This window comes from Mesitornis unicolor, unplaced genomic scaffold (assembly GCF_000695765.1).
Source record: "Mesitornis unicolor isolate BGI_N332 unplaced genomic scaffold, ASM69576v1 scaffold47089, whole genome shotgun sequence".
In the NCBI taxonomy this organism is placed as follows: domain Eukaryota; kingdom Metazoa; phylum Chordata; class Aves; order Mesitornithiformes; family Mesitornithidae; genus Mesitornis; species Mesitornis unicolor.
Genome location: NW_010206096.1, coordinates 1,568 through 24,334, shown reverse-complemented (window position 1 = coordinate 24,334; position 22,767 = coordinate 1,568). Strand labels below are relative to the sequence as shown.

Here is a 22,767-nt window from a genome sequence, read left to right as displayed (position 1 = left end):
CCTAGCAGGAATATTTAGAGGGTGTAGTTCCTCATAGCAACAAAGCACTTTGTGATGTTTACCTGATTCACCCTTGCAGGTCGACAAGGAGCATTGTCTCCATTTTGCAAATGGGAGAACAAAAAAAGCCTTGAGAGATGGCCCCTGTAGGCCTGGGTTTGTGCTGATATTTGAACTTTGTTCCTGGGTCTTAGCAGGCTGAAGAAAAACGCCTCACCATGGCCCTTCAGGACATGGGAATTTTCTGGGAGAGACTGTGCAGGAGTCCTGTGGGCTCCAGAAAGGGCTGTAAGTGTGTTCCTCTCCTGAATTTGCTCAGGCAAATCAGTTGCAAGAGCATCTGCGTCCCCAGGCTGGGTCTCAGTGTGGTGTGCGCTGCTCAGGCTCTGAGAAGTGGTCTCTGCCAAGCAGGGCGGTGCAGAGCAGCACAGCAACACGTCCGAGGACACCCAGGCAGTTGTGGACTTGCAGTCTCCTCCTGTGTCCTCAGCTGCAGCTGCCCCTCTCCTGTGGGGCTGGGCTGGGCAGCAGGAGGCAGGTGGAAGCAGGCTGATTTGCGTGTCTCAGTTACATGCCAGGATCTGGATTATTTTTCCAGCCGTTTTAGAAAGGTGCAGGTCTCTGAGCGGTGGCACTGACAAAAGCTTGGGTGTGCTGCTGTAACGTGCACGGTTGTAAATGAGCTGACCTGCATATTCTGTTTCCTAATCCTGAGTGATACTGTCAGCTCAGAGAGCTGAGCCTGGCTAATGACTGAAATCCACTGTGCTTTTCTTAGCGAGGATGTGTGGTGATCTGAGATAGTTGTTAAGTGCTACATCCTGAGAATCAGAACTGCACGTGCCCCATGGGTCCAGCGTGTTTTAGACAGATAAACAGGGTTTGTGATGATCAGGGAGTTACTATGAAAAGAACTGATGTCAGGTACACAGTAACCTGCAGTTAACTAGGAGGGAGATTAAATTAATGGGGTTTTCTCTCTGATAAAGATAATGAAGAGCTCACAAGGACTTGGTTTGCAGCTCCTACACATGATATCTGTAGGCACTGTCTTCCTGGCACCAGGAGTGCCAAACAGCTGTGCGACAAAAGCAATGCAGTCAGTGGTACACCCCGCTGAGTGACATTTGTGCTGTCTGAGACCTCGTCAATACTCTCCAAGATGTAGGGAAATAGATGCGACGGGGAGGAGTGGAAAAGGAAATGGGAATAGGAGCTGCAGGAATGGGTTAACGTGTTCTGGGATCCACCGCCATACAGCAACCATTTTACACAAGGAGGGCATGGCATGGTGGGGGGAGAGAGTCAGGGGTAAATAACAGCTACGATCTCTCTTGCGGATTTAGGGTTTACTGTCAATCCTGCGTAAACTGAAAAGTGCCCCAGACCAGGAGGTGAGAATCCTCCTCTTGGGACTGGATAATGCAGGCAAGACCACACTCCTGAAGCAGCTGGCATCTGAGGACATCAGCCACATCACGCCAACACAGGTGAGGAGACCTTTCCCTGCCCAAGGCAGTTCTTGTGATCCCACCTGCCTTATTATACAAAGCACTAATGATTCAGCAGAGTATTTCAGTAAAAGGGGGAGCAACTGGAGCCTGGTGCACCACTAGGTTTGTGTGTTTTCTGCATCAGAGGAGGCTCCCTGAAGGAGCCAGAGAGCTTCAGGCCAGATCTGTCAGGTAGTGCAAAAGGTAGATGAGTGCCATAGAGTTCTGCAGAAAGCTTTTGGGTCATGCTAAGGTTGCATGGATGAGACTTTTTTCCTGTTGTCCTTGCCAAACAGGGGACATACACAGGAGATGCTGCAGCATTGGGCAAGCCCCTGTCTTCTTGCATCTTTCCCCAGCCAACTCCAAGGGTTCTGCATATTCTAGCACTCCCCCTCTGATCCCCCTTTGAGCCTTGGGGTTGTGGAGAGAGAGATGTCTCCCATCTGTAGCACTGCAGCATTGCTCCTGTGTTGACCAGAGGAGGTTGCTAGAGAGCTATAGGAGATGCTTTCCCCCACCCTGTAGCTGCCTTCCAGAGCTCTCAGCCCCAACACCCCAATTCCAAGCCCCAGTCCCCTGGGTGGTGTGGCAGCACGTTGCCAGCCCACGCCACATCCTGTTTTTCTACTTGAATGCCCTTTCAATTGGTGTTCTAATTGATGAAATGGACCCTTCAGACGTGCAGCTGTTGCTCTTTTAAGCCCAGCATTAGCTGTGTTGTGTCGAATTGAGCTGAGACCTCTGGCTTCGTGTTAGCTGGGACTCTCTACTCAGCTTTCACAAGCTCAGTCCTGCTTCTCACAGTGCCCTTGTTTTTTCCTTATCTGCAGCTCTCCCACCTCTTCCTGCACCCACCCTACTGAGCCCTCTCCAGGCACTAACTGCATCATATGTCTCCGTAGCCATGACAGTATCAACCCTTGACCCAACAACACTGGCAAGCTCATGGTTTGGTGACTGTGTTTGCTTTTGCCAGTGCCTCTCCCACAGCCGATCCATCTTTGTCGCTGTCCTGCATCTCACTGCATGTTGCAGGCATGAGATATATAAGGTGTTAATGTCTGCATACGAATGTGCTCCAGCCATTCAGGTTTATGCTCTATGTGGCTTTGTTTCTGCTCTTTCCAGGGCTTTAACATCAAAAGTGTACAGTCTCAAGGCTTCAAGCTGAACGTATGGGATATAGGCGGACAGAGGAAGATCAGGCCATACTGGAGGAACTATTTTGAAAACACTGATATCCTTGTGAGTATTGGCTGTGGTTGAATGCTGTGTTCATGCAATGGCTTTCCAAGGTCTCAGCCAGAAATTCAGGAACAAGTAATGTAATGTCCCAGTCCTCAGCAACACCATTGCCATTGTAACAGGAGTTATTCTGAGTGAAATGGCAAGATTGGTTGGGTGCAGTAAGAAAAATACAGTGATGTTTGGAGAAATCATTCAGTTGTATGTTTTCACTTTCACAGGATGGTGTAGGTTATAGCCAGTTCCTTTCCTCGCATCTCAGCCTCCTTCAAGTGAAAGAACATTAATAACTTTTAGTTTACCCATCTATAGCTCCTTTCACTGGAGACTCTGAAGGCTTGTTATGGGCATTAGTGACTTAGGCCTCATGTACAGAGGTAGGTCAGCATGGTGCCTTTGTTTTCTCACTGGAGAAACTGAGGCACAACAGAATTAAATGATACGTCTGCCATCAGATAGGAAAGCTTCTGGCTGAGGGACACAGAGAGACCTCTTGTCTTTTCCTTTGCTCCTTTAATCATAAGTCTGTCCTTTAATATTTTTGACATCTTAGCTGTAATTACCTTACAATTAGCTAGCGACCACTACAGTTATATTTACAGTGTAGAACCTTTGTGTTTCAATGCTAGAGCACGTCGTTCTGGGACCCTCCAATTGCTGTCCTGACTAGTTTCAACGATCATCTCTAACATGCAGCCATGTGTGCCATGATGAAGGCAAACTGGGGGCTCCAAGCCTTTCCCCACCCTAAGCAATGTTGCCTTTGGGAGCAAAGAAAAGGCTATTCAAGGCAAGGTCTGCAGGGCTCCCATGGCAAAGTGGGAAGCTCTTTCGGAAAGATGCCCTTCCTCCCTCCTGTCACACACGCATACTGACTGATGTGTCAGGAGCTTCAGTTGCACTTCCACAGACCCATCAGTGCAACTAGGAAGAGGACTTGATACTCCGAGGCTCATGTTAGGGTCCTGAAGCATTGTCCAAATGAAGCTGTTATTTAAATGGGACTACTAAATCCTCACTGATCTCTTTTGCAGATCCCTGGTTTTAAAACTTAATTTGGAATCTGATGTTTAAGGGCAGCCACCACAGCATAAGCCTGGTTGGTTGTTTTTGCAAAGAGCAATGGTTAGATCTTCCTAGGGGACAGATCTGGGTTTGAGAAGCCAGCTGGACACACTTAGCTTGCCCTCCTGTGGCCATCGAGAAGGGGCCATGGCATGGCTGTGAGGTGACTCTGCTCATTGAGCCCAAGCTCTGCAGCTGTGTGTGGTGGGGAGGCAGTAGTTGTACAGATCAAAGTCAACGTTGCATAGCAGCAGCTGGGGAATCTTTGCTTGCTATGGAAGGTGCTTGGGCTGCAGAGACTTTACAACTGCAGAACAGTTTATTGGAAGACTCTGCTGGCAAAGGCAATGAGCTACACTGGCTTGTAGGCTCCCCTCCCCAGTCTGTGCTGCATGGGAGGTGCAGAAATAAAGGTGAATTTGAAGACTGAAGTTGATGAAAGCAGTTGTTTTCCCTGCCCTCCTCCCACCCCAGTTAAAGCAATGTACAGAGAAAACCTTTATTTTCAAATGAAAGAAAATGGATAGATAAAGCAGAATCAGTCCAGGGGAAGTGGTGGTGTGAATTCAGAGGGGATAACTGGTGTGCACGTGGACCTGAGCTCCCCTGCCTACTCTCCATGCTGACACCCAGTCCCAGACTGGGAGCTGTTGGCATGTTGCTGCAGTGCTTTGCTATGTCTATACGCACCAAAACTGGAATCAGGTATATGCTGATGACTCTCTCTTCTGCCAGCCCTCACTCCCATTTTAGCCACTAATTTTACTCTCTGACAAACGTGGTGCAGGTTGTGCCTCTGTAGACTCAGCCAACTTATCCCTCACGTTATTTCTTTATCCAGTCCCAGCACTTGCAGTTTCTGCCCAACCCACTTATTCCAGGTTTTGCTTTTTCCTGTTGCTCAAAGGAAGCACTCAGCTTTACGGGAATTTCTTTCTCCAGCTCCTTTTCTCCAACATGGTGTACTCAATAGCAGTTCAAACTGGCAGACTGTGCTACTGAGCACCACGGCCAGAAACAAGCTCTTGTGTGGCCCTGGCCATAGAAGGAAGGTGGAGATGAGATATGTTACAGTTTCCAGGACCCCCTGCTTCTGTCTTTTCCTAAACTGTATTGCATAAAGCAGAAAAGACCCTCTAAAGGGTATTAAAAAGCAGGAAGTGATTGCAAATTCAAATCCATGCAGGTGCCTTTCAATGAGAGCTTGGTCTTGCATCACACACCTGTGATATTTGGAAGCTTAACCCAGGCAAATAAGGTGTGGATATCTGACTGATTGCATATTCAGACATGCACCTGCAGCTCTTTGGCACAGTGCTTTCTGGTTTGGAAGTAGGCACTCTGCACATACTTCACCTTCTCTGTGCTGTGCTTTTGTGGCTTTTGCCCTGAGTGGTGGTGTCTCCAATTCTCATCTTGCAAAATAGCTCCCTAGCAAGGAATGGAGCAGTGCAGGAGGAAACCTATCTGCTCGGGACACTGAGCATTTCATTGTCCGTTAGAGAAGCACCATCGTATGAGAGGTGCCACCTCTCAGTTGAGAAGTAGAACTTGACTACTGCAGCCATGTGTTGCTAAGCTTCCCTTGATGCCTCAAAGAGGAGAGATGACGGTCCAGTTTCACCCCAGAGCACAAGTGCCAGCCCCGCAGCTTCTTCCTTTCTTTTGATCTGTGGTTCCTACCCCCAATGGGATGCACAGGGGTGGATGCTTGGGAGTGGCAGAGGACGGGTATAGCTGATACGGTATTGGTGCACGTGCCTGGGATCACATTGCGGGGAGAGGCTGTGTGTCACGCTGTGCCCATGGGCCTTTCCCTATCACGTGGCATCAAGTGTGTGCGCTGCTGATGCATCCCCACGCAGCTGCGTCCAGCTCTGCCACATGTCCCCCAGCCTCTGTCAGTGTGCATCAGCCTGGCCCTGGGAGGACCACAGACCCCGAGTGATCAGCAGAGAGGACTGTGAGGTTGCTGGGTTACCTCTTCAGGCCTGGCATACAGATTCTCCTGCTGCGTGTTTGGTCCCATTTCAAACAACTCTAACACTGCTCATTAAGGAAGTGCCTACAGTTTAATAGATATTGCTGCTAAAGATCTGCCCTTCCCCTACTATTTGGTTGAAATTATCCTGGAAGCATGGAGTCTTATGGTGAGACTGCCTGCAAGGATGCCATTTATCTTGATGGCGGGGTGCTGTGCTCATCTATTCCCTGAAAACCAGGCTGACACTTGCTCCTTGTAAGCCACCAAAGAGCAAGCAGATGACATGCTAACAGCTTCAATCACCACTGATGGGGAATGGCAGAGACTGGAAGCAAAATGCTCACTGTTTGTCACCAGTCCTGTCCCTGTCTGTTGTCCAAGTGCCCTTCTCCTTCAAAAACCTTCCCACACCTAGTAATGAAAAAGGGATGCCAGGCTATTCCTGCCTGAGCATTATACTGAGGTTACCTGTTTCTTTCAATGAAGCTTTGATACCTGTGCACTCTGAACAGCAGTAATGTTGCAAGGGGGAAGGAGGATGAGTGGTCTTACTAATTACATATTTGGGGGGACATTTGAGGAGCCTTTTAGCCTATGAAGACCTAGAGCTGCCTTCAATGAGAAGGCTTGTTTGCGTTTATAGAAAGAAATTGGCTTGCGCCATGCTGCTTCGAGAAGGTTGAGATGCCCTCCCAAGGCAGGGAGCCTGCAGGCCAGGGAATCTACCCTTCTCCATACCAGGGGGCGGGTGTGTGATTGGGACCCCCTTGTGGACCATGAGATGTGGTGCACAGCCCTGAGACGGTGGCAGGACTCTGGTGTCAGCTTTGTGAGCCAGCTGCTGCCTGTCTTCTCCATCATACTGGTGGACAAGCTGGCAGCTGGAGATGGAATCTTGCAGGCTGGATCTAGCCCTCCTCCCCAACCATCTGCTCCGAGAGGTTGCAGTAGGGTTGCCTGAGGGAGAGGAACTCAATGTCCCCAATATATTCATCTGTCCCCCGAGTGCCGTTGTGTGCCTTGGTGGCTTATTGAGGAGGTGATGCCTCGTGCTAGAGGGCAGCATGGCATAGTCACAGCAGCACGGTGCTCATACGCTGTTTGCTAGGGTGAAAGACCATATCTGGCTTCCCCAGGTTTTGCCCTCCTGTGCTCCGCTTCAGCTTGTAGGCCAGTCATTTGAAAAGATACCGGGCAGTCTGCTGTCCTTTTCAGATAATAGATGCTGTGGAGGTGGTGAGAGCATCTTCAGTACTGCCCCCAGCTCCTTTCCAATCCTACCATATGGCTGTCCACCCCTCCAGCTTTAGAGGAGGTAGTTCCTCTCCTTTCAGAACATCATGAACTTTGTCAGCATTTGCTATAAATAATACTGGGGACCTTTGTGCCCAAAAGCATAATTATTAGGCTCAGCTTACTTAAGCACATGATACTGTGGAAGAGTGTCTTCTGGGAAGAGTAACTTTTCCTCTCATTTCTGTTCCAGATCTATGTCATTGACAGTGCCGATAGGAAGCGATTTGAAGAAACGGGTCAGGTAAGTTACTTATGCCCAGCTTCCTTTGAAGTAACTCAGTGCTTCTGAGTGCCCCTTGCTAACAAAAGTTAGGAAGATGTTTTTGTTGTTCATGAGGGAAATTTGCATTTCAAGAGAGACTTCCCTTTCAACATCAATGCAGATTATTTTGGTAGATGTGAAACAAGGAAAATAGGTAGCCTAATTCCGTTTAAATAGAACGGTTTTCATTAAAGTTATACAATAATAGCAAATGGAGCCTAATACTGAAAGCAAAAACTTCTCTAAGTTCTTTAAACCTTGCCAAACCAAGACCCTGAGGAATCCAGTTTTCTTATTTACAAAGTTGAAATGGAAATCATATTGACTTGATTGTCTTTTGGATGTAATTGAAAAAAAAACTAAGAACTTTGTAACTAGGACTGGCCGGAAAAGAAGATTTCTGTTTTGCAAAGTTTTGATGTTTTGTAACATTTTGTGTTTTAGGATGGAACAAAAATAGGACTTTTGAACTTTCTTCTGTAAAATTAAGAAAGTGACAGTGTCCCAGAATAGCTAGGAACAAATTTACCCCCAAGAAATGGCAGATTTAGTTGAAAACTCTCCATTCTGCCTGATTTGAAGGATGCACTTGATCTTTCTCCTCTCAAATATTATGGACACACCCTAACAGCAGAACTGTTGGTTGTTCCTAGGGGTAGGGGGAACCTTCCTCCTGTTTGGGCTATTTCATTTTATATCAGTAATTAAATATTCATTGGGCAAAAGAGAGGGAGAAGAAGCAGAAAGTTAGAGCACTTGCCTGAGTCAGGCGGAGACAGCCTAGACCCCTCGTATTTCCGCAAACACTTTTGGTTTCAATAAATCAGCCATGTCAGATGAAAGACCTATTTTGTTGAAAAATTCCCAGCCAACTCTGTTTATAACTCCATTCTTTCGTCCTGGTTTCCAAACCAAACATTGCTTTTGGGGGGATGGAGTCAGATTTCCGTTGCAGTTTAGCATCTCCCTGACTGCACTCATTTAGTCCAAAAGTTTCTAGCCAGTGGATGAAAGATGTTAGGAGAGTATCTGAGAGCATGAGACCTTTCCAGCTAAATAAGGAGCCCACAAAAATCTCATGTACTCATCTATCTGCAAGGCCAGCAGTCCCTGCAGGTTCAAGTTCTGCTGGGTTTGTCATATGTTCACATAGGGAAGCGACTTGAGACTACTTGTTTCACTTGAGGCCATTGCACAACCCTAGACATGAAGTGTTTCAGCCACCGTTGATCCATTGCAGATTCAGATTTGAGCTTTTAAAAGAATCAATTTGAGTCACCCGGTTTTGAATGAACAAACCCATTTCTCAGAATGCCACCCAATGTGTGCTATGTTTATGGAAATCTGATCTAGCCTTGTCTTCAGCTAGCCAATGCCTTCAAAAGCATCAGCACTTTATTGTGGGAGGGAGATTTCCATTTCTGGAGGAAAAAAAAAGTCATCTCCTGCTCAAATTGCAGCATATAAGACTTAGAACAAAACCCTGAGACTCATTATTAGCAATGGTACTAGGGCTGGTGTCAACGGCTGCTCAGGTACAAATGCCAGTCAGGCAATAATTTGAGACAGATTCCTCCTACTGCCAATTTACATGGGGTTTTTTGCTGTTTCATCAATTTTGGTCTCCTGGGAGTAGGGACTGGTAAAACACAGAGTTGTAGCCTTTAAAGAAACTGCTAATTTCAGACTGAGATGAAATTTTTTGTAACCTGTAATTGGAAAAAATAGCTTTTGAACCTTGGGCAGAGATGATTGTATACATTTTTGCTCTCTTATAATAAGATCTAGGTTTCACTGGAACACACTCTTCCAGCATTTGCCCTAAATATATTTCTAATTAGAGACAACCACTGGTGGTTGAAGGTTTTCTTCCCTTCCCTCTCTCCATCTTCCCCCCCCCACCCCCACTCCCTTGTAAATGATATAGGAGCTGGCTGAGCTTTTGGATGAAGAAAAGCTTAGTGGAGTCCCCGTGCTCATATTCGCTAACAAGCAGGATTTGCTGACGGCTGCCCCAGCTTCGGAGATTGCCGAGGGACTGAACCTACACACAATCCGGGACAGAGTCTGGCAGATCCAGTCTTGTTCAGCTCTTTCAGGAGAGGGTGTACAGGTGAGGCTCTGGAGAAGGCTTGCTGTGCCAGCAGGCCATCTGTAAGAGGTTGTTGTCTGTTGATCTGCAGGGTGAGGCTGGACTGGCTGCCTCCCAAAGTAGGGTCAGCGCAGCAGAACCCTTGGAGCGCAGAACGTGGTGGGCATGTGTCTTGGCGCCTGTGCAAAGGGAAGGGGGAGCTGTGGGCCCTTGGAATCTCTTCATCCCTGGGAAAGGAGAGAGCGATCGCCTCCCCACCCAGGACCCCTTGGCAGGAACAAATGAAGACATTGATTTATTTTAAAGAGACTGCTGTCAGGTTAATCATTTTCACAAAACAAATCGTCTTTTACTATTAACCCCTTTGACTGTTACAAGCGTGCACTTTAGAAATCTGATTTACCTTTGCTGCTAATGTCGTTTGGCGTTTTGCTCAACCCAGGAGCCAGAGAGAAACCGATCAATTTTTCTGATCCAAAGAAGCACAGGAGTTGCACATGGGGCAAAGACCACTTCTAATGGCAGCACGTGGGGCAGCAAAAACCCGCTGAGGGGGCTGAGCTGTGTTCCTGTGCTGAACTGTAATAGCTGTGTCTTGTGCTCCTGTGCTGTAGCCAGTTCCTGCAGTATAGTAGCTCTTTGTAATGTAAATGGGACCTAGGTTTGTTTATTTCACTCTTAGGCTTTCCTGAATTAATGAAATATTTGCAGTGCTAGCAATCGGAGCAGTCAGGAGTGCTCCCTTCACTGGTATTTAAAGAAACAGAATGGTGAAGACATTTATCTTCATTGCAGATTCAGTAAAACCTTATTTGCAGATGCTCCAAAGCTGTTCAGGATAGTCAGATCTCAAGCTGAGTATGAAGAATTGCAGAAGAAGCCCGCAATACCGAGTGGGCAGTGAAATGGCAGATGAAATTCAGTGTTGACAAGTGCAAAATAATGCAGATGAGGAACAACAGTCCTAACTATACATATACAATGATAGACTCAAAATTAACTGCCGTTACTCCGAGCAGATCGTTGGGAACAGCAGCTTAGTGCTCTTCAAAGGCCAAAGAGGAAAATTAAATGTTAGAGAAAGCAAGCATACAAGAAACATCCGAGAAAACATTTCTTTTGTAGCACTATAAAGTGCTACATGGTGGGCCCACACCTTGAACATGACGTTAATTTCTGCCTCTGCCCCATTAAAAAAGATTTTAGTAGTAGTGGAATCATAGAGGCCAACAAAAAAACAAACAGATTGAAGGGTCTTCAGGAGATCTTTAGACCAGCCTCATGTTTAAAGCAGGGATAACTGTGAGTCTTGAGGAGGTTGCTGAGGACCTTGTCCAATCAAGTTATAAATGTCTCCAGGCATGGACATTCCACTGTCTCTCTAGGTAACTTCTTCTACCACTTAACAACCCTCATCAGAAAAAAATATTGTCCATATATCTGGTCAGGATTAGAACATATTTGAGAACCCTCTGTCGAGAATAATCAGTAGCAGGGTTAATAAATAAATTACACTTTGCAGTTGTAAGAGAGAGGACAGAGAATGGGAACATCTTTAGGATTTATAAAATAAGGTATAAAAATGTCAGACAGACCATATGCTATTTTTCACATTGCTAGAAGAAGGGCATTCCTAATGAAATAATCAGACAACAGTTTAAAAGAAATTAAAATAAGTGCTTCTTCATGGGTTGCATAGTTAAACTGTGGATCTCATTGGCACAGGATGTTGTGGAGACCAAAGGTATCAGTTGGTTCAGAAAAATCCTAAGTGAATTTCTGAAGAAGAGATCCACAGGCAATCACTGGCCACTAAGATCTGGAGGGAGCTTTTGAATGAGGAGCAGCTTTGGGCCATGGACTGGGAGGGAAGACCAGAGCAAGGGAGATCCTGTTCCTACGTGTTCTTTTCCTTGGCATCCAGAAAGGGGATGCTGGCCTGGATGGACCATTGGTCTGACCTGGTACAGCAGTTCTTCTGATTTAAAGTTCTTAGCCTAACCGTAGTAGATGATGTCCTCTTTATTTAGTTAGCTAAGATACAAATTCAGCTGTGTTGCAGCCAATCTTGTAAAAAGCTTCAACTCTAATCCTTATTTTGAAGTGGTGGTGGTAGAGGAAAATGCATTCCACAACAGCAGAGTATATTCATGTCCAAAGAAATGTGCTCAAGAAAGTGAGGTTGCAGTTCACAGGGTTGCAGGTGGGCACAAGTCACCTCCTTCCTTCCTCCAGGCCGTCCTGTAGTTTATGGAAGTCCAGGTGAGCTCTCCAGCTGTGAAGGGGCAGGAAAATGGCAGGTGAAATTCAGGGACGTGTGTTGGATGTGGAAGAACAAAATGACAGAAAGTGGCACTCTGTGAGTTTTGAAAAATGCCTCCTTCTCAAGCTGATCTGTGGGCTCTCTGAAGTGAGCTGCACACTTCTTCATTGATGGTGCCTTCTTACTGTGCCTTCTCCTGGAAGTACAGTGCTCAATAGAGTAAAATATGGAGCTCAGTACCCTCTACCGGGGAAATGAAATCTGCTTCTGCATTCACTTCTGGAAAACAGAAGACAAGAGCTAAATAAAAGTATTTGCAGGCCTATGTATTTTTTTCATTGTGCTTATCTAAACAAATTAATTTAGATGCAGGCCAGATAATGTCCCGCTTTGTTGTCCGCAGTCTCATTGTCCTAAATAGTGCATCTTACTCCATACATGATTATTGCAGAAAGGTCAGGGAAGTCGCAGACTCTCTAAAGCTTATAGGAAAAGAGCCCCTACATTTCTCTTCTGCCATAACTCCAGCCCTGTCAAATCAGACAGCAAGAATGCCAGGCTCTCCCTTTCCTTGGAAATTCATTGAACAAAAAGATTTGGGAGATGGCTTTTAAAGTAAACCTGGATCAGCACAGGAAGAAACAGCGTCTTCAGTCCTGGGACTCTAAGGATAGGTCAACATGCTCAAAATTTAGGGGAATCCAAGAAGAACTTGTTTAAAGAACGAGATTAAGATGGTTTTGAGGATTGTGGTACACAGTATCTCTACCAGTGGCTCTGAATGGGAGCTCTCCATGTAGCTAAATTGCAGGTCACTGCTTTAAGGACTTCTTTGAGAAATGACAATGAGTGACAGCAAAATAAATGGAGATGTGGAAGCATCAGGTATTCAGAATGAAAGCCAAGGAGCGAGCACGCTAACCGTCGCTGCTGATGGAATATATTAGCTGGAGTAAAATTGGAGACGGCGCTGACGGATTTTGCAAGGAAGACTGGTGGCATATCTAGTGCTGAGCATATGCAGGAACAGAGTTCATAGGGGAAGATTTTTGTGATAGCTTGAAGGAAGAGCAATGAGCAAAGATAAATAATGCCAATACATGAAGGAGAAATAGTTTGAAGGTCATTTAATTAGTTTAGCTGCTAGCACCATAGTGTATAGAATTGGGTAGTTAAGACTGGGGATTTCAAGGTTAATGAGATTAGATTATGGTTAATAGAATGATATAAATTTAGAGATTTTAACTATTATTTGAAATGGGTTATTTAATAAAACTGTTAATTAAGGAGGGAATCCATATTGTCATCTTCTCTTTTAAAATTAACCATTGGGGACTCTGGAAAAGGGCCCCAGCAATGTCCTGGGCAGGCTCAGAAGAGAGGTGGCTGGGTTAACTGGAAACACCATGTGTCCTCTGGAAGGCAGCTGGTGGCCCCTGTTATGCCAGCTGAAGACTTCATTACCTCCTGATTGTAACCACGGGCAGCACTTGTCTTGTTAATCGGCCTTCTCAGTGCCGTTGAGGGGGGAGTGGCATCCCTCATGCTTAGAGGCTTTTTCAAACAAAATGTCTGCCTGGGTCTGATTTTATCCTTCAGCCCTAATTAGGAAAGCAGGAAAGTTTTTTCTCCTGCCACAGCTATTTGGGCTCTGCCTTTGGAGCAGAGTCCTGCACCAGCTTACAGAGAGACCCTTGCACAGGGTACAGCAAGCAAGGGAGGTGATCAACATAGGGGAACTGTTGCCTCACAACGGCTCTGTGGTGCTGTGTAGGTTCTCTTGGGGTTGTGTTTTGTGAACAGATCTTCAGTTGCAGTTCTTGGCATGCAAAAACTCTGTACAGTCCACCCTGGGCGGCTGTGGTGGGGTGAAAGCAGGCAGGACTCCTCTGCTTTGCAGCCTGCCCTCTTGCTGGAGGTCTCAGTTAGGAGCCAGGGTGTGTACTAAACATGACTCAAGGCTTTGGACCGGTCCATGCTCGGCAGCTTGTTTCTCGTGTGAAGCAAGAATCTCCAGTCGAGGCAGCAGAGCTCTGCCTGCCCCAAGGAATTGTCGTCCAGAACCATGCAACAGCATGTTTTGCCTGGAGTCTCCCAAGCAGTATGGTCCCCTGGAGACCATTAAAAGCCATGGAACTGAGTAGCCACTAAACTTCTTTTATGCCAGCACTGATCTGGCCCAAAGGACTACGGGAAGGGCTGAGCCGCCGTCTCCTCCCTGGCAGTTTCGACCCAGTTGAGAAGGAAGCTCAAGACCTGAGTTTCACTGATGCTGCAATTCAGCACTTTCTTAAGGACAAGATTCAGAACAGGACCCCCCGGCAACATGGTATCCTCACAGCTAGGTTTTGTCCTAGAGATGTCTTGGCCAGGCCAGGCTAGATGGGGATCTTCCACATCTTAATGAGGTTCTGGGGCTACTTGTAAATGGGATTTAAAAACAATTTCGATGACTGCGGCACTCCCAGGGCAGGCAGAGCTCCTGCCTGTTGAGGAAAAGCAACCACGCTTCCAGATTACAGGGCAAAGTCTTGTGCTTTTTAAGCAGGGTAAAGAGGGAGTCTGCAATGCTGCATCAGGGATGCAAGGTCTCAGAGGACAAAAGAAGCTTGCACTGAGGCAAAAAACAATGGGTAATGTACTTGTGGGAGCCTGTAAAAGCCAGCCTGTATGATGGCTGGAGGTGCAAAGAAATGACAGATAATGAAGGCACAGTCCTAGCTGTGCAGAGGGAGAAGAAAGTGACGGTTAAAATAACGCATACTAAAAATGCTAGAGATGGAGAATTTTGCACTTGCCTGACCCAATTTGTTATGGCAGACAGAGGATTACATGAAAGGATTAAGCTTTGCTGTCCTTAAGGTCACGTTAGGGGTCACAAGTTTGTGGCCTTGCCTGATCCCTGACTTGCAGGGGAGCAGAAATCGGGAGGCTTTTTATGGGGTGGAAAGGACTTGTTCACCGTGTTTGAAGTCAGATTACTTCACTCCCATAGCAGCAAAGCTGATAATGCGGAGAATAAGTAAGCAGTGGGCTAATCTCAAGCAGGACTTTTTATTTCTCCCAGGGAAGGCTCTACCAGTCCTTTCCCAAAGGGCGTTGGAGTACAACTCCCTTGGCGCAACAGCAGATGTGACTGCAGCAAGGCGGGGTTGTGCCAAGCAGCGTTTCTCTGTGAGGAGCATTATGCTCTTCCCTGGAGTTCTCTCTCTTTGCTTTGGTAAAGTTTACTCGCTGCTTGTTAAGGAGCTAAGAGAGGCAAAGCTGAAAGATCTGAAATCTTTCCCTGGCTAAGTTTTCCCAGGGTTGACTTGAGGCTGGAATACTAATACTGTATCCGTCGCCATCCTCAGAGTACCTGCCAACGTCTCTGTGTCTCAACAAAGCAGTGCAAGGACATCTATCAAGATCTGAATGTTACTGTAGGGATTGTACTTTCTGCACAGAGCCATCTTTTAAGCATGCAGATAGAGGAACAGAGTGTGTGGGGACAAAAGATGACAACAGTTGACTCCTTGTGGACTTGACTCTTTCAAGCACCGTTTCCTCCTTCCTGTGTGCCTTCCCCATAGCAGCTCTTTGTGTTTGTAGCAGCTTTCCTGGATTTCTCTCTTACCAACCCTCCATCGTGCTTTAAACCTTAGGTAGGGAAACTGCAAACGTACCTTTTAGTTTCTTTTGCTTTCCATTGCATTTGCAATTCTCCAAAGCATCTGGGGATGCTGCAGAACACGCGCTCCCCGAGAAAGTTGCACCAGAAGCTATGGATGTAGCTGCAGTGTGGCTGAAGATGAGGAAGGTGTCTCATATGTACCTCTGATAAAACACACGTAAAGCTGAGCACGTTCATTTTCCCTTTATCGCTGTCAGGCAGGGAGATATTTACAATTAGATGTGATTTTTTCCTGTCAATTAACTCACGCCAGAAGAGAGTTTTTAAAATCTATTCCTACTTTAAAAGTTCAGTGACCTACTTACGTATTTCAAGCCTGCTTGGAGTTCACCTTTCCTCTTGCATTTTGCTATGTCATTCTTTTGCCCTCGTTATACGCTTGATGCAGCCAGGCTCCCAGCCATGGTAAATCCCATCATAAACTCTGCTTTATGACCCTCGCCGTGCTGGTGCTGAAGCGGTCTGCCTTTCCCCTGCCCGAGCTCCCGAATGGCAGCAGGCAGAGTTTTAATCACTGTGAATTCAGGTTGTGGTCAGATTAGGTAGAAGATAGGATGCGTGTTTGTTGTTTTGCAGTGATGTATTGTTTCTGGGATTACTGTGCTGAATAGCAGAGGGTGTCAGCTGATATTTATTACTTTAAGCTGTCTCAGCTGTTCTGGTTCAGCAAATAAACCTACATTCAAAATGAATGAGGAGCTCTGCTTGCCTTGTATGCCATGATGTGTGCAAATGTGATTATTGCTTCCGAGGCAGGGGAAGCTGAAATCGTTGTGGGAGCATTTTCAGTTATTTATTTATTTTTGCTCTTTGTGGGTAATCATGCAGATTTCTAAAGCACACAATCAAGCCAAAGGCTTGACACCTCTCCTCCTAGCCCCATTGTTAAGCCCTGGCATTCCTCATGCTGGGAATCGTTCGTTCCCGCTCTCTCTAAAGTGATAAGCTTTAAACCACGCTATTGATTGCTTAAGGCATTACATGTTTTACACCTAGGTTATCAGTGTTATTGAAAGGGGAAGACACAAAGCTACTGGGCCTTAAAATGAATCTAGCTCTCGTCTTTTCCCATTTGCTCTGAGGATTTCAGACAATTTGTTTTACACTGATCTCTGCTGTGGAGATAAATAAATGAAACTGGAGACAGCAGCCCTTCCCAAGGTTAGAGTTAGAAGTGTTATTAGTGTAGGGCCTCATGTGCACCCCAGCACAAGCTGAGCTCGCTTATTCTTTATTTAACACAGCAACAAGGGCTGATTTCAGAAGTTGCTGCTCCCCTTCAGATAAGAAGTGTCACATAGCACAGCTATCAAGGTGAATTGGTATTTTCAAGTGAGAACCTCTCTGCTTCTGATTAAGCCCTGAGGACTCCCTCTCTCCTCTCTTAACTCTTTAGCTCCCCTCTGACGTGGCCGCCACCTTCATGGCGGGCAGCATGGGAGCATAGCAGTGGGTCTCAGCTCGCCCAGGGGTCTGCCATGCTATGCTTGTGGCTGTCTGTCCTTGGGGCAGCTGAGGCCCTTGGCAGCTTTTTGGCAGTCTGGGGACAAGGGTGTAGGAAGGCAGCAACACTGCTATCGTGGGGCTAGCAATGATGCGGGCCCAAAGGCTCTAGTCTTTCTTGGGGTCTAACTACCATTATAAGGATCCAGAAATGACCACTAAACATAATACAGTGACAACCTCCCTCTAGAACTCCAAGGTGATGTTTGCCAAATTTCCAAGTACAAAGATGTGCTCTCTCGCCTCTCATCCCCAAAACCCTACCTGCCTTCTTTCTGCCCTGAGCCTCCCTGTCAGCTGAGATACCTCATAGACAGCGTAGAGGATGGATTTGATGGGACACGAAGACGAGAATGTGCATCTTGCACTCTGTCCTGCGTGTCTCACAACAGATAAGTGACAGGAGCAGACAAAATGTTGCTTTGCCTTTCAGTAGTCTATCCCTTTGTGGAGTCTCAGCAATAAGCTCACCGCACAAGTGTTACCATCCTGCTTGCAGTGGTCAGAGATGTCTCACACACATTTTTAGAGGAAATACCCTAAAGAGTGTATCGTCTGTTCTCATTGAACCCCTGTAGGACCCCTCAGGGCCCATTTGCTCTGAGGAACAGGGTCCAGATGTGATTATTGCAGTGGCTTTCATGGATCTGGATTTCAAGACTTGCAGCTGAGCAGAGAATCAAGAGCCATATTCTTAATACGGAGCTGAATGTATACCAAACAGCCCGCTAAAATTCATGGTCTCAAAGACAAAATGACTTGCCCGAGGTTACACAAATCATCTGTAGCTGAACCTGGAACTGAGCCTTCATCTGCCACTGCTGTACCTTGACTGCAGAGTGATCCTTCCTCGAAGGATGTTTGCGTAGCGGCACGATGAGACGATGACAGTGTTTATGGTCAGATGAAAGATTTAATAACCTCTGTGTGACAACGGCTACCCAGCAATGAAGCACTTGGGTTTTTACCCATGGTGTTTTTGGGTGCAGAGGGTGGGCAGGGGGAAGATGAGACAGAACACGGTGCTTGCAGAATGGCGGTCGGGTGGCTATGGGCGATTTCTTTTCCCTTCGTTCGACTAACATTACCTTTCTCTGTCTGAAGGACGGCATGAATTGGGTGTGCAAAAATGTCAACGCTAAGAAGAAATAAAGCATTCCGAGCTGCATGGAAATGGAGGAGCGGTGGGAGCAGAATTCTAGCCTGAAAACACTAATTTGCTGCTTTCTGACCAAATGTTTTTCCATCTGTGCACAGCTACAGCTGTTAAAAGAGGAAAAAAAAAAAGGAGGAAAAAAAAGGGAACAACATCAGTTAAAACCTACTGCTGGATTTGGAACTTGACTTGCTCTTTAGTATCATTTTTTATCCCAATAAAGGAATTACATATTTTCTCCCTATGCATAAATAGTACTAAATGTCTGATTAGCAAGCAGGTTTGAAAGCAGAAACAAGACTGTGATGCAGTGAGGAGCAGAAAGAGTGGTGAGTTAATATAGTTGCTTAGATGCATAGGACCTGCCCTATACATGCGAGCTTGCAGTTGCTGGGGACGTGCTCAGGTGTCAGTCACGGCTTCCCCTCAGTGACAGATAAAATACGGTTGTGTTACCAATTGTGGGTAGTTTCTTAAAATAAAGCTGCTAAGGAGTCGTTTGTGTAATGAGGGTAGAAGACTTCCACATATTCCTATAGCCATAAAAGAGGAGTTTGATCATAATGAGGCACTGTTGCATTGCGACACAGCCGTAGAAGGGAGAGAAGGTGACGTGTGTATAATTGAAGCTCTTTACTGTTGGAATAATGCAGGATGAGCGTGCCTAGGGCTTTTCTTGCAGCTGAAGGAGAATTTAGCCCAGCGTTTCACCTTGAGCCAGCAAAAACGTGGTTCCTGTGTTCAGTAAGTTCCATATGTGAGATTAGTCTTGATGTTGAACAATCCCTGTTGATTTTCCCTTGATGTTAAGGCAACTCTGCAGCAAAATGCAATTAAGTCCATGATTACTTTCTAGAATGAGATACCAGGTCCCAGGTTTCCTTTTTGAAATATGCAAAATACATTCTCCTGCCCCCATTCCTCAGCAGGTCTTGCCTCACCCTTCGGGAGTCTTGGGGACTGCCCTGCAGCCGCTGCCTGCCCAGGGCCCAAGGTCCCCTAGCCTGGTGCCAGCTGCGAATTGCCCTGGTGCAGGGTGAGGAGCCTGATGAACAGCAGATGGGGAGCGCTCTTTAAAATGAGGATTCATTCTTCCCTGAACTGGCTTTCCTCTAAAGGGATGCAGTCGCTGAAATAGAAGAGAGAATGTGTTTTCCACCTCCTTGTCCCCGACTCAAATCCGGCCCCAGCTGACAGTGAGCAGGAGTCATTAGCACGCCAAAGCAGCCATGTCCTGCGTGAAGTGAGCTTGGTGACTCCTGGGCCAGTTTCTAATGCACAGATGGTAAAATAATCCCACTGTCCTGCTTGCCAGCTTTGTTTGCTGCCTGCCTGCGAAAGGCCAGAGAATGGCTGGGGACTGCATTGCCCCTTCCACCTCTCGGAGACGGGCCGGCGGGCAGCGCAGGGAAAGCTGCGTGTCCTAAAGCATGTGGCTTTACCACGCGTCAGCGAGTTGACTCATGGACCCAGGCAGACGGCTGACACCCCTGGAGCTCCCAGCTCTTCGCTCCTCCCTTCCCCTGGACGTCTCCACCTCATGGCAGAAACATCTGCACTGTGCGTGAAGCAGCCCCTGGCCGCCTACGTGTTACGGCCCGGCAGATTAAAGTCATCTGGGGCTCACTGCAGGTCCCCTCATACATCAGGATGTACAGTAGCAGTTCAGGGGTTGATCAGCGTGTAGTTCAGCTGTCTTTGCTGTGGCCGGGGGCAGAGGGACAGCTGGGACAGCAACTGCTTCAGCAATCCAACTTTAATCTGCCTGCGTCCGTGAGTCAGCACCCTCTGTGCGCATCTGTCTCCAGCACCAAGGCAGGCCACGCATGCCCGAGTAGCACAGCCTTGCTTTAAAAACCGGATGGCTGGGAGGGGGAAAGAGCAGGCTCAAGTGAGCTGTTAAGCAATCCTTCATGACACAAAGTGACACGGCTACTGCTTTGCATGGGTTGAGTAAGCAGTCAGACGATGAGAGCTGTTCATTTAAACATAGCTCGTTCAGTGCCTCCCAGCTGCAATGGTTTAGTGGAAACCCCAGGGATCTGAGGATCTCGTGTTCCTGGGTCAGCCTGAGGAGGAGAAATGCAGCCCAGCATCACCTTTTCTTTGCAGTTAGTGCATTTACACTGTGAAGAACTGCAGCCCTTTCTTGCAGGCACGCTTTGTGCTGGCTGAGTGGCAGAGCTTTGTGGCAGATACTCCTGAGCTTTGGCTTGTCTTCCAGTGCATGCTGGGTGCAGGGTGAAATGCTTGGGTCCTGCTCCGCTGGCCCAGGTGGGACAGAGCAAAGTCCCCCTGGGGGTTCGGACGTTGATCCTTCTCACTTGCAAGGGAGTCCCTGCTCCCTGTTTTCATACCAAACTTACCCAGTGACACCCCGCCTGTGCCACAGTTAGCTTTCTGCATCCAAAAAGCATCTGGGAGAGTAATTTGTGTTTTTAAGCCCACATTGGTTAAACTTGTAAATGTGTATAAAGTAAATATGTAGTCATTTTTATATCGCTCCAGTTTGGAATGGAAAATTGCCCTACTGAACTCAGGCTCCGCATGTTTCTGCTGGCTCACTCGTTGTGTTTGTGTGTCGCCACACGTACTGGTTGCGTGCACCTGGACCAGCCAGAGCTTCACCTGTAACCCAGGAGGTTAATTTGGTTTACCTGCGCCAGGTAGTGAGAGAGGAGGATCATGAGAGAGTGAGCTGTGCTGGGAGGATGGAGGTGGAGGGTTGAAATGACCGTGACTTCAGTAATCGCCCTGCAGTGATGGCTGTGATTGCTCCCTGTAGACATCTCTCTGTGGATCACCTGGTGAAAATGTAAAAGGGATTTGAGGTTCTGTTCACTTGCTGCTCCTGATGTGAATGTATTTACATCTGCTGTACCCTCTGCAGGGCTCTCCTCTCTCGGCAGCACCTGGCTAAATACCACTGGTAAAATGGCTGGGGCCGGCCAAAAACGCCTGCCGCCGTTCAGCGAAACCCCTACCCCTCTCCCAGCTCCTGTCTGGTTTATGGAAATTGCATATGCGAGGCTTTGTCCTTCCAGCTCTGTCTGTTTTGCCCTCCTTTAAGTGAGATTCAGGGTAAGGAAACGGTCTCATTGGTATGGGTGGAGCTTTGCCGCACGTCGCAGCGATTCATAGATTTTTGAGGCCAGGAGGGACCGTTTTGTTCCTCTCTCCTGACCTCCCGCATAGCACAGCCCATTAAACACCTCCCTTGCGGCTGAAGTAGAGCACCTCTGGCAGGAGGACACCCGGCCCTGATTTAAAGGCTTGGCATGACAGATCCAGCCCAGGCCTCCAGGAGTTTGTCACAGGGGTTCATTTCCCCCCCCGGCGGTGTTTGTCTTCCGTCACTTCCACATCATTGAATCGGGTTTTACCTCTGCGATAGATGAAGGAGGCCTCTCCTGCCCCTTGGTGTTCTCTGGAGGGGACAGATGATGGGGAAGTGAAGTTCTCCAAGGGCAGATCAGGAAACGTGGGTCCAAGCCCCCCACCAGCGCTGGGTGTGGGGACTCAGCCGTGCCCCCAACCGCAGCTCTGATGGGGAATGTTCTGCTCCTTGCCCTCGGAGAACGCTTGCAAAGCCTCATGCAACCTTCTCCCATTTTTTTCCCCTATCGATACCACTTATTGCGATTTAACGACCTTTTTCTCTGTCAAAAATGTAACTGATCACCAGACTTTTTAATTACGTGCACTGCAGTGAGCTCGGCCCGCTGCAACTCGCCCCTGCCCCACAGGGCTCGCTCTTCTGCAAAAGCTAAAGGTGGTGGCTGTTGCGTTGCCTGGGCCGGCCGGGTCCACACAAGCTCTTTCTTTTATGTTCCCTTTTTGTATTTCACCAAAAAGGGGTATTTGCAATATCTGATCATGTTGTCACTCAGTGTATAACTTAGATGTCTTTGTCAAAAAAAAATAAAGAAATAAATTAAAATTTAGTAGAAAGACAACTCATGTTGGGGTGATCCTTTGTCATTTCCCAGCCGTCCATCGAGCGCTGCCTCTTCCCAAGGCGCCGCCGCTCAGTCTTTTCTCCCCCCGCCCCCTCTGTCTCCCCACCGGAGACGGTCACTGTACTCGAGTTGGTCAGAGCTGTTGGAAGGAGCCTTTTCCCTTCGGAGTTTTGGTTGTCCAAAACTATCAGAGAAGCTGGCCAGCAAGAGAGGCACATTTTGGGAGGATCTTCTTGTTTTGAAAATAATTTTATACGTTAAAAAATGTGTCATGAAAAGCATTCCCCACTGCCCTGGCAGAAAAAGGGAAGGGGAAAAAGAAAAGCAGGGATTATTTGGGTTTGGTTCAGTGAAGTGGGGTTTTGGGGGGGTCTAGAGGGGGAAGCAAATTCTGGGGTTGTTTCTTTCCAACTAATTTCACTCGTTACTGTTCCTGCAACACCAGGATGAGCCAAAAAGCCAAACTGTTAGAGCTCTTTAAAGCATCAGCTTCCTCCCTGCACAGCCAGGATGCCTGGAAAGCTGTCAGAGCCGCTGGAAAAAAACATTATAGATGGTCACACTTAATTTCTTTTCTCTTTTTTTTTTTTTTTAAGGCACGCATTTTACTGAGCCCTGATATTTTTTCAGCAAAGTCGGAAATACTTTTTCATCTTCTTTGCCTAATGGATTGGATGTGAAAAATATTTCTCTGGCAAGTGAACACCCCGAGAGTTGTTTGACTTGTCACAACGTTACGTATCGGCCCCGGCGGCCCCCGCCCCGGCCGGCGC

At 47.2% G+C, this 22,767-nt stretch overlaps 1 protein-coding gene across 1 annotated transcript; it reads left to right on the top strand.

Annotated features, from left to right (window-relative positions):
- The first annotated feature begins 1,094 nt into the window (after positions 1-1,094).
- ARL3 (ADP-ribosylation factor-like 3) lies at positions 1,095-18,153 on the top strand. Its single transcript, XM_010191633.1, has 6 exons — positions 1,095-1,103; positions 1,347-1,490; positions 2,625-2,741; positions 7,277-7,327; positions 9,276-9,461; positions 17,984-18,153. Exons 1-6 carry the CDS (start codon positions 1,095-1,097, stop codon positions 18,029-18,031), a joined length of 555 nt encoding a protein of 184 aa, XP_010189935.1. The 3' UTR covers positions 18,032-18,153.
- The last annotated feature ends 4,614 nt before the right edge of the window (positions 18,154-22,767 follow it).

What these genes read in the sequence shown, in the direction of transcription:
- ARL3 (XM_010191633.1), top strand. An exon ending in GCCACATCACGCCAACACAG is followed by an intron (nt 1,491 to 2,624) that starts GTGAGGAGACCT and finishes TGCTCTTTCCAG; the next exon opens with GGCTTTAACATCAAAAGTGT. An exon ending in GATTTGAAGAAACGGGTCAG is followed by an intron (nt 7,328 to 9,275) that starts GTAAGTTACTTA and finishes TAAATGATATAG; the next exon opens with GAGCTGGCTGAGCTTTTGGA.